General features: G+C 39.9%; 1 protein-coding gene across 2 annotated transcripts in view; it reads left to right on the top strand.

Annotated features, from left to right (window-relative positions):
* The first annotated feature begins 781 nt into the window (after positions 1-781).
* The window catches only part of slc52a2 (solute carrier family 52 member 2), a 42,586-nt gene continuing 25,575 nt past the window's right edge, over positions 782-17,792 (top strand). The window contains exons 1-2 of one of the 2 annotated variants that reach the window (XM_034161141.1): positions 782-792; positions 1,407-1,552. In XM_034161141.1, the coding sequence (XP_034017032.1) occupies positions 1,423-1,552 (130 nt within the window). In that variant the 5' untranslated portion in view covers positions 782-792; positions 1,407-1,422. Of the gene's footprint in view, positions 793-1,406; positions 1,553-17,792 lie in introns of those variants that run through there. The other variant, XM_034161142.1, reaches the window with a different exon arrangement.

The raw sequence follows: 17,792 nt of genomic DNA, 5'->3' as shown, positions 1-17,792 counted from the left end.
TTCCAGCAGGACTTGGCACCTGCACACAGTGCCAAAGCTACCAGTACCTTGTTTAAGGACCATGGTATCCCTGTTCTTAATTGGCCAGCAAACTCACCTGACCGTAACCCCATAGAAAATCTATGGGGCATTGTGAAGAGGAAGATGCGACACGCCAGACCCAACAATGCAGAAGAGCTGAAGGTCACTATCAGAGCAACCTGGACTCTCATACCACCTGAGCAGTGCCACAGACTGATCGACTCCATGCCACGCCGCGTTGCTGCAGTAATTCAGGTAAAAGGAGCCCAACTACATATTGAGTGCTGTACATGCTCATACTTCTCATGTTCATACTTTTCAGTTGGCCAATATTTCTAAAAAATCCATTTTGTATTGGTCTTAAGTAATATTCAAATTTTCTGAGATACTGAATTTGGGATTTTCATTAGCTGTCAGTTATAATCATCAAAATTAAAAGGAAAAACATTTGAAATATATGTCTGTGTCTAATGAATGAATATAATATACAAGTTTCACCTTTTTGAATGGCATTACTGAAATAAATCAACTTTTTCATGATATTTTAATTATACCAGCACCTGTGGGGTCAGTAGATGTTACTCTGCACCTCTTTATGTGGACCATCCTGGAAAATATTTTATCATTGTAGTTCATATCGGTTGTCAGCGGACCCACGTGTAAAGTGATGGTGCGTTTACGGGCCTCGGATTCCTGGATGCCCTGTTCACGTCTGTGACTCGCCGATCACGTCAAGTGATTCAATTCTGGGTAATTAAAGTTTAGTTTTAGGTGTTCTTTCGCCGAGTTTGTTGTAAAACATCTTACATGTAGGTTGTAAGACTTGAGCAAAGTTGCATGAATTTAAGCGGTATAAAATATAAACGGTTATAAGCAGTGTTATTATGATTGACTATATTTAGTACAACTCACTGCACATATCAAAGTTAATGCAGCAAATAATACATAGATAGCGTGAAAACATTTATTTCTCTTGTGGTCCAAATGTGATTCTGGACATTTTATTTAAATAAAGCACGTTAAATTATGACTTTTTACTTTTAGATTTTCGAACATAATGAATATTGTTTGGAATCTGCCTGTTATGTTAAATTCCGTCTTTTCAATTATGTGTTCGATAACGAAAATGAAACTTAATGATTACTTTGTAGGTTTTACATGTTTTATTGTAAGTCTCGTGTCTGCTGCTTTTTGCTGTTTTTATTGTTACAAAGACTAACGTTCCTTGGACGAAACTTTCCAAATAAATAAATAAACATCCGATGGTCACAAACGCAGCAAAGGGGAGGAGCGTTTGCTGTACGCCATTGGTCACAAGTTGTAAAAGGAACGAGTATTTTTCTGTTTTGTTTTTGTTTTTAGTGGTAGGCTCTCAGGTGTGTTAGCCGCAGTTGAGGAACCATGTCGGGCAGCTGGTGGAGCGCTGAGGCGGTGACTCACGGCCTAATAGCGCTCTTTGCTATGGGCTCGTGGATTTCTGTCAACAGTTTGTGGGTTGAACTCCCGGTGATTGTCGACGTGCTGCCCGAAGGTCGGTCTCCATAAAGATTTATGAAGACGTTTATCTTCTCTCAACTTTACTACAGTACACTCAGACTATACTAACGCAAGCAACACAGACAATATTCAGCTGACAGCTCAATTTAGCAAGATTTTCAGTAACTAGACGCAAAGCCTTTTCACACTTTGGGAATGCGCATGCGCGACCAGGTTCAAAGGTCGAGAGGTAAAAACGTAAACGCTCGGACCGTCAGTGACAGCGTCAGAAGATTTATAGAGTCAAACAACTGTCTAAATCCACAATAAACATGATTTTACGGATGCTTATAAGGAATGAAAATGCAATTGCAATATAAATATTAAAAATTACCTTTGAGATTATCCAAAAAGTACTGAGCCCGGCTAGGGACATGGTGGTTATTTATTTATTTTTGGCCCAGATTATTGCGTTCCCTCGCAATAACTTAATATCATATTAAAGCTCACGCCTATCAGAGCACAGAGTGAGTGGAATTAGGTGGGGGGAGACTGAACGCATATGTTCGCGCACACAGAGCAGACAGCAACAGGATTCACGAGAGAATGGGATCCCATGAGATGAGGGGGGCAGTTCTTTTCAGAATCTTTTTATTAATTTTTCCAAAGCGAATATGTATGTATGTGTGTGTGTGTGTGTATAAAGGAAAGCAGCAGTAGCACACTAGAAATGTACATTACAAATGTAATAACCATAACAACAATAGAACATCCTCAGTATTAGGCAGGTACCAGTAAGGAAGGTACAGTTAAATGACCTACCCTCCCATACATTATGCATACACCTGTATACAAATTCACCTTAATCATATCAGGATAGAGAGAGAGAGTGAGATATTTTGGAGTGAGTTCAACTCAACCGTTAACCATTCCGGGCCGTCAGATCAAAGATTGTATTTATACCAAAAGGCGAGAGAACGAATGTTTGCTGCCCAGTAGTAGGAACACATGTTAGGGAGTCCCATACCTCCATCGGTCGTCAAACCATGGAGCACAGCTTTGCTTACTCTGGGTTTCTTATTCTGCCAGATGTACTGGAGGTTTCTTCCTGTTAAAAGGGAGTTTTTCCTTCCCACTGTAGCCAAGTGCTTGCTCACAGGGGGTCGTTTTGACCGTTGGGGTTTTACATAATTATTGTATGGCCTTGCCTTACAATATAAAGCGCCTTGGGGCAACTGTTTGTTGTGATTTGGCGCTATATTAAAAAATTGATTGATTGATTGATGTATGAGGAGATAGTCAAATCCAACAAAGTAAAAAAGGATTTGGGAACAAATACCAGTAGAGATTGAAATAGATACATAAACTTAGGTAGTATATTCATTTTTATGGAATTTATACGACCGGCTTGTGTCAGTGAAAGGGGTGACCACTGTTGTAAAGAAGTTCTCACCTGATTGTGAAGAGTTATGAAATTTTCACGGAATAGGTCCTTAAACTTATGGGTGATCTCTAATCCTAAATAAGTGAACTGCCGTTTCTCAATCTTAAGAGGGGTGCTACTATAATCGGCAGCCAGCGCCTCATCATTTATTGAAAAGAGCTTTGTCTTGTGGATGTTAATTTTGTAGCTGGACATACGTCCAAATTCTTCAGCGATAACGCCGCATGCCAGAGAGTTAGTTGGGTCTGAGATATAGAGCAAGAGATCGTCACCATAAAGAGAGACAGACTATGTTCCACGCCGCCCCTATAAATGCCCGAGATGTCAATGCTGTTTCTGAGCACACCTGCAAGTGGCTCTATTGCTAAATCAGATAGGATCGGGCTCAACGGGCAACTGACGTGTTCCGCGGCCCAGTGCAAAAGGTTGGGATATTATGGCATTTGTCTGCACCGTTGCAGTAGGGGTGGCTTAGAGCAACTTAATCCACCCTACAAATATAGGACCAAAGCCAAGTTTACGTAATGCTGAAAACAGATATTTCCACTCGACACGATCAAATGCCTTCTCCGCATCGATACAAACAATGCATTCTGGGATTTTGTCTTGGGAGGGCGTATATAACGCATCAAGAAGGCGTCAAATATTGAAAAAAAGCATGGCGGCATTTAATAAAGCCAGTCTGATCAGTGGGTATTATGAGTGAGGGCCTCTTCTAATCTGAGAGCCAGGACTTTCACTAGAATTTTGGCATCCGCGTTAAGGAGAGAAATAGGATGATAGGAGGCACAGTCAGCAGTGTCTTTTCCCTTCTTTGCAATAAATGATATGAAAGCCTCGGTCAGGGATGGTGGGAGTGAGCCACGTTGGTGTGATTCATGTAGGACAGCTGCATATTGTGATGAGAGGGGTTTTGAAAAATTCAGTGGGACAACCGTCAGGTCCTGGTGTCTTCCCAGACTGCATTGATGAGATGGCTTGGGTTATTTCTGCTGGGGTTGTAGGAGCCTCAAGCTTTTCATTGAGGTCTACGGGAACAGAAGGAATAGGTAATGAGTTGAGAAAAGTGCTAATACTAACCTCATTGCCATCAAATTCAGAGGAATATAGTCTGGAGTAAATTTCTGAAAGTAGGGTTGATCTCACTGGCATTGGAAGTAACTTCCCCATTTTTCAGAGCAGATGCTAGATATGTGTTATTTGGCTCTGAGTCCCCTCAGCAAATTAGCGAGTAATTTCCCTGATTTCTCCCCATGTTCATACAATGTGCAGTTGTTTTTCAGCAGAATGCTTTGTGGTTGCTAGGTTGTCAAGAGATCAAATCGATTTCAGTCTTTTTATTATAAAGCTCAGGGGTTTGGTGTTTCACACATTACTTGTCAATGTTGTGGATTTCAGATAGGAGGTCCAGTTGTTCTTTTCGGGATTTTCTTTTCAAGTTTGCTGTAAATGAGATAATTTGGCCTCTCAAATAGGCTTTGAGGGCTTCCCAGACTGAGAGTGCGGATATATCTGGAGTATTGTTAGTTTCAAGAAATAAGGAAATAGGGCTGGGCGATTTTCTCCCCCCCAAAAATCTTCGATTTTTTTTTTTTAATTATTATTAAATCTCTTTATTAAGGTTTTTTCTTTTTTGACACATACAAAATTAGGAACAAATACAAAAATTACAGAGTTAAGAAAAGAGAAAGAAGAGAAGAAAAAGAGAGAGAAAGAATGAGTGGGGGTAGGTCATCTATCACAAATATAATTCACTTTACCTGTTAAAGTAATCTAGGAAGGGTTGCCATATCCCGTAGAATGTGTCCACCTTGCCTTTCAGCTCAAATTTAATTTTTTCTAATTGTACATGTTTCATTATATCCAGTAATAAATTAGTAAAGGAGGGTGGGTTCTTTTGCTTCCAATTCAGCAGTATTGGAAGCAACCTAATTGTTTAGCTAATTGGTGTGTGTCCTCTGGCTTCATGGATAGATAAAGCTGGGTATCATCTGCGTAACAATGAAAATTTAAGCAATACCGTCTAATAATACTGCCTAAGGGAAGCATGTATAAAGTGAATAAAATTGGTCCTAGCACAGAACCTTGTGGAACTCCATAATTAACTTTAGTCTGTGAAGAAGATTCCCCATTTACATGAACAAATTGTAATCTATTAGACAAATATGATTCAAACCACCGCAGCGCAGTGCCTTTAATACCTATGGCATGCTCTAATCTCTGTAATAAAATTTTATGGTCAACAGTATCAAAAGCAGCACTGAGGTCTAACAGAACAAGCACAGAGATGAGTCCACTGTCCGAGGCCATAAGAAGATCATTTGTAACCTTCACTAATGCTGTTTCTGTACTATGATGAATTCTAAAACCTGACTGAAACTCTTCAAATAGACCATTCCTCTGCAGATGATCAGTTAGCTGTTTTACAACTACCCTTTCAAGAATTTTTGAGAGAAAAGGAAGGTTGGAGATTGGCCTATAATTAGCTAAGATAGCTGGGTCAAGTGATGGCTTTTTAAGTAATGGTTTAATTACTGCCACCTTAAAAGCCTGTGGTACATAGCCAACTAACAAAGATAGATTGATCATATTTAAGATCGAAGCATTAAATAATGGTAGGGCTTCCTTGAGCAGCCTGGTAGGAATGGGGTCTAATAAACATGTTGATGGTTTGGATGAAGTAACTAATGAAAATAACTCAGACAGAACAATCGGAGAGAAAGAGTCTAACCAAATACCGGCATCACTGAAAGCAGCCAAAGATAACGATACGTCTTTGGGATGGTTATGAGTAATTTTTTCTCTAATAGTTAAAATTTTGTTAGCAAAGAAAGTCATGAAGTCATTACTAGTTAAAGTTAATGGAATACTCAGCTCAATAGAGCTCTGACTCTTTGTCAGCCTGGCTACAGTGCTGAAAAGAAATCTGGGGTTGTACCAGTATTATACCAATTAGCTAAACTGCAGGATTGTCTTACAGACATAAAGACATGGATGACCTCTAATTTCCTGCTTTTAAACTCAGATAAAACTGAAGTTATTGTACTTGGCCCCACAAATCTTAGAAACATGGTGTCTAACCAGATCCTTACTCTGGATGGCATTACCCTGACCTCTAGTAATACTGTGAGAAATCTTGGAGTCATTTTTGATCAGGATATGTCATTCAAAGCGCATATTAAACAAATATGTAGGACTGCTTTTTTGCATTTACGCAATATCTCTAAAATCAGAAAGGTCTTGTCTCAGAGTGATGCTGAAAAACTAATTCATGCATTTATTTCCTCTAGGCTGGACTATTGTAATTCATTATTATCAGGTTGTCCTAAAAGTTCCCTAAAAAGCCTTCAGTTAATTCAAAATGCTGCAGCTAGAGTACTGACGGGGACTAGAAGGAGAGAGCATATCTCACCCATATTGGCCTCTCTTCATTGGTTTCCTGTTAATTCTAGAATAGAATTTAAAATTCTTCTTCTTACTTATAAGGTTTTGAATAATCAGGTCCCATCTTATCTTAGGGACCTCGTAGTACCATATCACCCCAATAGAGCGCTTCGCTCTCAGACTGCAGGCTTACTTGTAGTTCCTAGGGTTTGTAAGAGTAGAATGGGAGGCAGAGCCTTCAGCTTTCAGGCTCCTCTCCTGTGGAACCAGCTCCCAATTCAGATCAGGGAGACAGACACCCTCTCTACTTTTAAGATTAGGCTTAAAACTTTCCTTTTTGCTAAAGCTTATAGTTAGGGCTGGATCAGGTGACCCTGAACCATCCCTTAGTTATGCTGCTATAGACGTAGACTGCTGGGGGGGTTCCCATGATGCACTGTTTCTTTCTCTTTTTGCTCTGTATGCACCACTCTGCATTTAATCATTAGTGATCGATCTCTGCTCCCCTCCACAGCATGTCTTTTTCCTGGTTCTCTCCCTCAGCCCCAACCAGTCCCAGCAGAAGACTGCCCCTCCCTGAGCCTGGTTCTGCTGGAGGTTTCTTCCTGTTAAAAGGGAGTTTTTCCTTCCCACTGTAGCCAAGTGCTTGCTCACAGGGGGTCGTTTTGACCGTTGGGGTTTTTCATAATTATTGTATGGCCTTGCCTTACAATATAAAGCGCCTTGGGGCAACTGTTTGTTGTGATTTGGCGCTATATAAAAATATTGATTGAATTGATTGATTGATATTAATCTTTTAGCCAGAAGCACCACAAATTTTATTACAGCTTTTGTTTAATTAAAAGATTAGTTGTAATTGGGGCAACACCAAATAAGGCAAGAACTGGGTCTGGGACTAAACATATATGAAAAATCTCAGAGAGCATCTGAAATACCATTGTCCAGTAATTGTAGCTGTTTGGACAGCTCCAACAGGTATGAGCCAATGAGGCCAGACGCTGGCCACAACGGTCACATGATGGGTCTGTCCCAGGAAACATTTTAGTCAAACGTTGCTTGGACAGATAAAGTCTATGCAAAACTTTAAATTGCAATAATCCGTGTCAAGCGCAGATTGAAGATGAGTGGACATTATCCTGAGCCTTGTTCCATTGGGAGTCCGATATGTTTACTCCAAGGTCCTTTTGCCAAGCTTCCTTCAGGTGGCCTAGAGAGGGCAGATATTCCATATCTGACAGATCATTATAGACCTTAGAAATTGAGCCCTTTGTCAGTGGGTCATTTAAAATAATTGAGTTCAACTCGTATTCAGGGGGTCGACCGGGAAAAGAGGGAAACATCTCCTTCACAAAGCTGCGGACTTGTAGAAATTTAAAGAAATCTCCCCTGTTAATGTTATACTTCTCTTTTAGTTGATCAAAATTAGCAAAAGTGCCTTGTATAAAAAGGTCACGAACACAGTGTATCCCTTTAGTTTCCCATTGCTTAAAAGATGTACCTATAAGCCCTGGGGCAAACTCATGATTACCCATTATTGGAGCGAGCACTGAACTCATCTTCACTTTCGAAATAGATGTCTTAACAGAAGAATAGACCAGTGCCCGTAGTGAAGATGGGTGACAGCTATGATTTTCCATCTCAACCCAGTCGACCCCCGGTCCACCACACCAAAAAGACAAAGAACGAATATTACAAGCCCAATAATATAACTGAAAGCGAGGCAACCCCATGCCCCCGAGTGTTTTTGGTCTCTGCAGAAAAGATTTCTTGATTCTAGGAGTCTTCTTGTTCCAAATGAATTGAGAAATCAAGCCGTCTAATTTTTTGAAGAATGTTTTTGAAATGAAAATCGGTAAACATTGAAATACAAATAGAAATTTTGGTAAAACACTCATCCTCACAACATTAATTCGTCATGCTAAAGAAACTGGAAGGTTAACCCGTCTGTCAAAATCTGATTTTATTCGCTCAAGCAAACTTGATATATTATGTTTAAAAAGGTTAGAAAAATCTTGTGTAATAATGATTCCTAGATATTTAAATTTGTTAGAAACTGTGAATGGGTATGAATTTATGAAGCTGGAATGTTGCTGGTCCATTCCCTTAATTGGGAATAACACACTTTTAGAAAAATGTATTTTATAGCCAGATATTATACCAAAATTTTGCAATATTGATAGTATAACTGGTAGAGATTCCTTCCCATTTGATATATATATAATAAGAGATCGTCAGCGTACAGTGATACCTTGTGTTCCATATTACCTCTGAAAATTCCAGAATATCCATCAGCAGCTCTCAAAGCAATAGCCAGGGGCTCTATCACTATCGCAAACAACATTGGAGATAGGGGGCACCTTTGTCTAGTAGAGCGGCCTAGGGGAAAAAAGTTTGAGCTTATGCTATTGATCTGCACTGATGCCTGGGGTTGAATATATAACAGTTTTACTAGAGATATAAATTTGGGTCCGAATCCAAACTTTGACAGGGCCGAGAAGAGATAATCCCACTCGACCCTGTCAAAGGCCTTCTCTGCATCGAGAGAGAGTAGCAATTCTGCTCTGTGGTTCTCCACATTCTTTGTATGAATAATATTCAATAATCTTCTTATATTAAAGAATAGGTGTCTATCTTTGATGAAACCGGTCTGATCCTTTGATATAATTGTTGGAAGTATATGTTCTAGATGTGTCGCCAAAATTTTTGCAAAAATCTTATAATCTAAATTAAGTAGGCTTATAGGTCTATATGATGCAGGTTCCAAGGGATCTTTACCCGTCTTGTGAATGAGTGATGTGCTGGCTTCAAAAATGATGGGGGTAGGGAGCCCCTGGATAATGCTTCTTCCAGTGTTTGCAAAAATAAAGGGGAAATCTGCTCCTTAAAAGTCTTATAATACTCAGCCGTATAACCATCTGGGCCTGGCGCTTTTGAGTTTTGCATTTTATCTGTTGCACATTTTAGTTCCTCTAATTCAATTGCTTTCTCCAATAGGTCCCTATGTTCTGTGCTAATTGTTGGAATATGAAGGCCTTTAAAAAAATTATCTATTAGTGCTATATCATTTTTAGATTCAGAAGTGTATAAATTTATATAAAATGTTTTAAATGTTTCATTGATCTCTATTGGGGCCATTGTTGTTTGTCCTGTTTCAGTTCTGATTTGTGGAATTGCCCTTGAAGCTGTTTGTTCCTTAACTTGGGACGCGAGAAGCCTACCTACCTTTTCTCCATGTTCATAATGGTTATGTCTCAACATAGTGAGTGACCTGGTTGTTTCAGTAGTAGAGCAAATTAAGTTCTGTCTGAAGAGACTGCTTCTTTTTGTATAAATCAGGCGATGGAGAGGACAGACACTGCCTGTCCACCTCTGCAATATTTTCAATAATATCTAGTTCCTTTTTTCTTTGTTTTTTAGTAATGAAGCTACTCTGCGAAATCAGGTGTCCTCGTATACAGGCTTTTTGCGTCTCCCAAATCGTGGATCTTGTGACATCGGGTGTGTCATTGCTATCAAGAAATATATCAATGTGTTTCTTTATTTCTTCCTGCCATTTTTGCTCCGACAATAAATTGTTATTAAGTCTCCATCTTTTAACGGATTTCAGCCCAAAAATTAATTGTAAAAGTACTGGGCAATGATCTGACAAGACAGTTGTTTTATATTCACACTGATTAACTATTGGTAGCAGCCCTGGGGCAAACTCATGATTACCCATTATTGGAGCGAGCACTGAACTCATCTTCACTTTCGAAATAGATGTCTTAACAGAAAAATAGACCAGTGCCCGTAGTGAAGATGGGTGACAGCTATGATTTTCCATCTCAACCCAGTCGACCCCCGGTCCACCACACCAAAAAGACAAAGAACGAATATTACAAGCCCAATAATATAACTGAAAGCGAGGCAACCCCATGCCCCCGAGTGTTTTTGGTCTCTGCAGAAAAGATTTCTTGATTCTAGGAGTCTTCTTGTTCCAAATGAATTGAGAAATCAAGCCGTCTAATTTTTTGAAGAATGTTTTTGAAATGAAAATCGGTAAACATTGAAATACAAATAGAAATTTTGGTAAAACACTCATCCTCACAACATTAATTCGTCATGCTAAAGAAACTGGAAGGTTAACCCGTCTGTCAAAATCTGATTTTATTCGCTCAAGCAAACTTGATATATTATGTTTAAAAAGGTTAGAAAAATCTTGTGTAATAATGATTCCTAGATATTTAAATTTGTTATAAACTGTGAATGGGTATGAATTTATGAAGCTGGAATGTTGCTGGTCCATTCCCTTAATTGGGAATAACACACTTTTAGAAAAATTTATTTTATAGCCAGATATTATACCAAAATTTTGCAATATTGATAGTATAACTGGTAGAGATTCCTTCCCATTTGATATATATATAATAAGAGATCGTCAGCGTACAGTGATACCTTGTGTTCCATATTACCTCTGAAAATTCCAGAATATCCATCAGCAGCTCTCAAAGCAATAGCCAGGGGCTCTATCACTATCGCGAACAACATTGGAGATAGGGGGCACCCTTGTCTAGTAGAGCGGCCTAGGGGAAAAAAGTTTGAGCTTATGCTATTGATCTGCACTGATGCCTGGGGTTTGTAGAAGAATTTTTAGGTCCATATTTGAACTGTGTCATTTTCTAGCATATCACTTGCAATTAGTTTGTGTTATCTAAAAGACGACATCCTGAGAAGACTAAAGACGAGCCGCGACAGGTTGAATATATAACAGTTTTACTAGAGATATAAATTTGGGTCCGAATCCAAACTTTGACAGGGCCGAGAAGAGATAATCCCACTCGACCCTGTCAAAGGCCTTCTCTGCATCGAGAGAGAGTAGCAATTCTGCTCCGTGGTTCTCCACATTTTTTGTATGAATAATATTCAATAATCTTCTTATATTAAAGAATAGGTGTCTATCTTTGATGAAACCGGTCTGATTCTTTGATATAATTGTTGGACATATATGTTCTAGATGTGTCGCCAAAATTTTTGCAAAAATCTTATAATCTAAATTAAGTAGGCTTAAACGCAACACTTTTGGTTTTGCTCCCATTTTGTATGAGATGAACTCAAAGATCTAAAACTTTTTCCACATACACAATATCACCATTTCCCTCAAATATTGTTCACAAACCAGTCTAAATCTGTGATAGTGAGCACTTCTCCTTTGCTGAGATAATCCATCCCACCTCACAGGTGTGCCATATCAAGATGCTGATTAGACACCATGATTAGTGCACAGGTGTGCCTTAGACTGCCCACAATAAAAGGCCACTCTGAAAGGTGCAGTTTTGTTTTATTGGGGGGGGGATACCAGTCAGTATCTGGTGTGACCACCATTAGCCTCATGCAGTGCAACACATCTCCTTCGCATAGAGTTGATCAGGTTGTCAATTGTGGCCTGTGGAATGTTGGTCCACTCCTCTTCAATGGCTGTGCGAAGTTGCTGGATATTGGCAGGAACTGGTACACGCTGTCGTATACGCCGGTCCAGAGCATCCCAAACATGCTCAATGAGTGACATGTCCGGTGAGTATGCCGGCCATGCAAGAACTGGGACATTTTCAGCTTCCAAGAATTGTGTACAGATCCTTGCAACATGGGGCCGTGCATTATCCTGCTGCAACATGAGGTGATGTTCTTGGATGTATGGCACAACAATGGGCCTCAGGATCTCGTCACGGTATCTCTGTGCATTCAAAATGCCATTAATAAAATGCACCTGTGTTCTTCGTCCATAACAGACGCCTGCCCATACCATAACCCCACTGCCACCATGGGCCACTCGATCCACATCATTGACATCAGAAAACCGCTCACCCACACGACGCCACACACGCTGTCTGCCATCTGCCCTGAACAGTGTGAACCAGGATTCATCCGTGAAGAGAACACCTCTCCAACGTGCCAAACGCCAGCGAATGTGAGCATTTGCCCACTCAAGTCGGTTACGATGACGAACTGGAGTCAGGTCGAGACCCCGATGAGGACGACGAGCATGCTGATGAGCTTCCCTGAGACGGTTTCTGACAGTTTGTGCAGAAATTCTTTGGTTATGCAAACCGATTGTTTCAGCAGCTGTCCGAGTGGCTGGTCTCAGACGATCTTGGAGGTGAACATGCTGGATGTGGAGGTCCTGGGCTGGTGTGGTTACATGTGGTCTGCGGTTGTGAGGATGGTTGGATGTACTGCCAAATTCTCTGAAACGCCTTTGGAGACGGCTTACAGTAGAGAAATGAACATTCAATACACAAGCAACAGCTCTGGTTGACATTCCTACTGTCAGCATGCCAATTGCACACTCCCTCAAATCTTGCAACATCTGTGGCATTGTGTTGTGTGATAAAACTGCACCTTTCAGAGTGGCCTTTTATTGTGGGCAGTCTAAGGCACACCTGTGCACTAATCATGGTGTCTAATCAGCATCTTGGTATGGCACACCTGTGAGGTGGGATGGATTATCTCAGCAAAGGAGAAGTGCTCACTATCACAGATTTAGACTGGTTTGTGAACAATATTTAGGGGAAATGGTGATATTGTGTATGTGGAAAAAGTTTTAGATCTTTGAGTTCATCTCATACAAAATGGGAGCAAAACCAAAAGTGTTGCGTTTATATTTTTGTTGAGTGTAGGTCTATATGATGCAGGTTCCAAGGGATCTTTACCCGTCTTGTGAATGAGTGATATGCTGGCTTCAAAAATGATGGAGGTAGGGAGCCCCTGGATAATGCTTCTTCCAGTGTTTGCAAAAATAAAGGGGAAATCTGCTCCTTAAAAGTCTTATAATACTCAGCCGTATAACCATCTGGGCCTGGCGCTTTTGAGTTTTGCATTTTATCTATTGCACATTTTAGTTCCTCTAATTCAATTGCTTTCTCCAATAGGTCCCTATGTTCTGTGCTAATTGTTGGAATATGAAGGCCTTTAAAAAAATTATCTATTAGTGCTATATCATTTTTAGATTCAGAAGTGTATAAATTTATATAAAATGTCTTAAATGTTTCATTGCTCTCTATTGGGGCCATTGTTGTTTGTCCTGTTTCAGTTCTGATTTGTACTGCCTGTCCACCTCTGCAATATTTTCAATAATATCTAGTTCCTTTTTTCTTCATTTTTTAGTAATGAAGCTACTCTGCGAAATCAGGTGTCCTCGTATACAGGCTTTTTGCGTCTCCCAAATCGTGGATCTTGTGACATCGGGTGTGTCATTGCTATCAAGAAATATATCAATGTGTTTCTTTATTTCTTCCTGCCATTTTTGCTCCGACAATAAATTGTTATTAAGTCTCCATCTTTTAACGGATTTCAGCCCAAAAATTAATTGTAAAAGTACTGGGCAATGATCTGACAAGACAATTGTTTTATATTCACACTGATTAACTATTGGTAGCAGCCCGGAGTCAATTAGAAAGAAATCTATCTGAGAATAAGAGCGGTGGACTGGTGAAAAGTATGAATACTGACGTGTCGAAGGAAATAACAATCTCCACGGATCTACTGTTTTAAATGTCACCATAAAATCCAAAACAGTTCGTGCAGATTTAGACAGAGCCACTGTTCTCTGTGAGGACCGATCTAATTGGGGATTCAATATCAGGTTGAAGTCTCCACCAACTATAAGTTTGTGCGAGTCCAGATTTGGTACTGCAGAAAAAAAGGATATAATGAATTGTTTATCATCGATATTTGGAGCGTAGACACTAACTAGAATAACTAATTCATTAAAGAGCCTCCCCAAAACAATAATATATCTACCTTTACTGTCTGAGATTACTTTGGTTGCCACAAAAGGGATTGATTTTCTAATTATTATTGCTGCACCTCTGCTTTTAGTATTAAAATTTGAATGAAAAATTTGGCCGATCCAGTTTCTACACAGTCTACAATGATCTTTGTCCTTCAGGTGAGTTTCCTGCAAGAGACCAATATCTGTATTAAGTTTTTTCAAATGAGAGAGGATGTTGCCCCGCTTCACAGCACCATTCAGTCCCTTACAGTTCCAGGAAACTATATTAAGTAAATTCTTATCCAGGTTCTAGTTCAGAGTGAATTAACATGTGACCCCGCCCCCACTGTCTGAAAACACAAGAAAAGAGAAAGAGAAAAGAAAAAGTAGCAAACCCCATACCCTCTCTGATTTTCCCCATACAAACAAACAAACAACAACAAAGAAAGAAAAAAAAAAAAAAACAGCTGCCTCCAGTGCAGTAAAACTTTGTCTATAAAAAAAAAAGGTGCTCTCCTGAACCGAAGCACCGTCAATACAATGTAGTAAAAAAAAAAAAAAAAAAAAAAAAGTCCTTCAAATAAGAGAGGAGTGTGGACTCTTGACTTCACACTAAGCTCTAGTGATAAATGACCCTATAAACCTAGACCAGAGTATTATGCCAACAGGGCCAGAGTAATTTTAAATAAGGCCTAAACAGGGTTAAACACAGTGAAAACGAAACATTATCTAAATATTATGCGCCATAGGTGTTAATAACAGAAGTAATAATAAAATATATACTGTGCTCTCGCAGTAGAATTATAAGAACAGATAACTCTCACCACTTTTAATTTGTGTCTTTGGAATATAGCGCTGATCAGTTCAAAATCGTCGAGGGGGAGAAAAAAGAGAATTATGTCTCCTCCAGCGCGTCCCTCTTGTTATGTTGTCCTTCACGAACATCTCCGCTTCCCGTGGGTCAGTGAATGAGTGTTTGGATCCGTTCATGGTTATCACCAACTTTGCCGGGAAGTACAGGCTGTACGGCACCCCTGCATTACGTAGCGTCTTCTTCACCTGGTTAAATGACGCCCGGAGCCAGCCGACCTCTGGGGACAGGTCCGGGAATATGTGTAGTGGCGCACCTTTATAGGACAGCTGTCCCTTTTGTCTGGATAACTCCAATATTTTTTCCTTCTGGGTGTAATAATGCAGACATACAATTATGGCTCGAGGGCGTTCACCTTGGCGCGGTTTCGGGGCAGGGGTCCTGTGAGCTCGATCGATGATAATAGGTAAGTCAAACTTGTCTTGCCCCAGCACCTGAAGTAGGAGCTCGGCTACAAAGCTGCTAGGATTCCCCCGCTCGGCGTCCTCCGCGACTCCCACAATACGCAGGTTCTGTCTGCGGCTCCTGTTCTCCAGATCGCTGCATTTTCTCCCGTAGACTCTTGCATTCTTTTGTCAGCAATTCGTGTGACTTCTCCAGTGAAATCACCCTGTCAGAAAAGTCACTTAAGGATTTTTCCATCTCCCGTTGTGTACTTTCCGTCTGCTTATGAGTGTTATATAGCGCCTCTATCTTTTGGGAGAGTTCGTCTCGGAGCGCCTTTATGTCTGCTTTAGCCTCCTGCCGAATTGAAGAAATGTCCTCACGTAGTTCTTTGTGTAGCATGTCAGCGTTTGATTTAATGCATGACTTCAGGTCGTTCCGGAGGGATTGTAGTTCGCTCTGCAGCGCTTTCACGGAGATCGCATACTCTTCCCCAGGGCCATGGCCGGTCTCCGCCATGATGTCAAGCTCATCCGCGCTGGCCTGGACTGTAGTCGCCTGGATGGTTTTCTGTGTATATTTCCGAGTATCTTTTTTGTTGCCATTTCGGACAGTTATTTTAGCCCAGTGTGTCGCAGTTTGGTCTATGTTTTTCTGGTCTAGTTCGTTTTAAATCAATGTATTAAATAGAGCTGCCCTAACCTGCTGCTCACTCCATTGGCCCGGAAGCGGAAGTCCAAAATCTTCGATTTTTTAATAAAAAACTTGATTTTTGATTTTTTTTTTTTTTTGACCAAATTATCCTTCCAAGTTTTTTTGGTTTAAAAAAAAAAAAATTTAAAATCTAACAAAGGTGATTTGGTATGAAAAACATTACTGTAGTAATCAATGGCATCAGGTTAAAATAAGATAACTTCACTTATATTCAATAATATCAAATTTATTGTTGTCAATTGAAGTGCAAAGCAAACCACAGTAGTAATGATAACCACAGTAGACATCTCCCTATCTTTTAACAAAGTGCAGTGTGCAATTTATGCACATCATATTACAATTATAAAAGAAAAACCTTTGTAAACATCAACACTTATGTTTTCACTGTTTATAACCAAATATGAAGTATATGAACTGTTCAACCTCCCACTACTATATATATATATATATATATATATATATATATATATATATATATATATATATATATATATATATATATATAGTAAACAACATTGTTTTGACTGATAATAAATTCTAACCAAATGTGAAGTAGTTGAACTGTGCAACCTCACATTCCAAAAATTTAAAATAAACAATTTTAAACATCAACATTAACATTTTGACTGATTATAGTAATAACAAAATGAGAGGTAGTTTAACTGAACATGTTAACAGCATTGATAATGCATGCTTGTTTGTCTTCAAGCATTCTTTGCTAAGAATATGAGCCTGTCTACAACTGCAGGTTTGAGACATGCTCGGTGACAGGTGACAATGCCTCCACCTGTACTAAAAACCCTCTCCGAGGGAGCACTAGTTGCTGGGGTGGCCAAGTATTTTCTTGCAAGGCGACTCAGTCTAGCAAAGTTGGGCATGTGCTTTTTCCACCTCAGCAGTGGGTCGGTGTCATGGTCCACCTTAGGACTCAATAGGTAGGAGTTGAGCTCTGCTTCGATTTTGTCCTTTAGGGACTGTTGGGACAGTGGTGCAGTTGCTGCGTTTTTGAAAAAGGCAGCTAAAGTTTTCTTCTTAGGTGGGGACTGTTTTTCTTCACAGACCTTTTGCACACCTGCTTCATCTGAGCAGAGAACAGAGTTCAGTGACCGCCCTTTTTCTTAATAAAGTCCAACTTTCCTGGGTCAATGTAGGTGGTACGGAACCGTGGGTCCATTAGAGAAGCCAAGTTTATCATTTTCACTGTCGCTGTATTTCTCTTCAAGGTAGTGCATGATGTTTCTTTTTATTGTAGCAGTGAGCTCCACATCTTCCTCCTCTGGCTGAAGAAGACTTGTTTTAAACAGATGCAGCACAGGTTTGATGTATGAAACACTGACATAAGATTCCCCGGACAGGGCGTCAGTGAAGTCCTGGAGTGGCTTTACTGCTCTATGAGGTCTGTTAGAAAAGTAACGGACCTTTTTATTTTTTTCAAAAACTATATGGATTTGATTCATATGTTTTTACGTCAGCCAAGCTTGAACCTTTGTGCGCATGCGTGTTTTTCCACGCCTGTCGGTTGCGTCATCCACCTGTGGGCAGGCTTTGAGTGAGCACTGGTCCACCCCTCTCGTCGTTGTTTCATTGCGAGGAAATGGCGGAATGATTGGGCTTTTTTTTTCCATCAGAATTTTTTTCAGAAACTGTTAGACAAGCAGCTGGAAACCATTCAAAAAATTTATCTGGCTTTTGGTGAAAATTTTACGGGCTTCACAGAGAATGAGTGTTACTACAGCTTTAAGGACGGCCCA

Source organism: Thalassophryne amazonica, chromosome 20 (assembly GCF_902500255.1).
Source record: "Thalassophryne amazonica chromosome 20, fThaAma1.1, whole genome shotgun sequence".
Classification (NCBI taxonomy): Eukaryota; Metazoa; Chordata; class Actinopteri; order Batrachoidiformes; family Batrachoididae; genus Thalassophryne; species Thalassophryne amazonica.
This window is presented reverse-complemented; position numbering and strand designations above follow the sequence as displayed.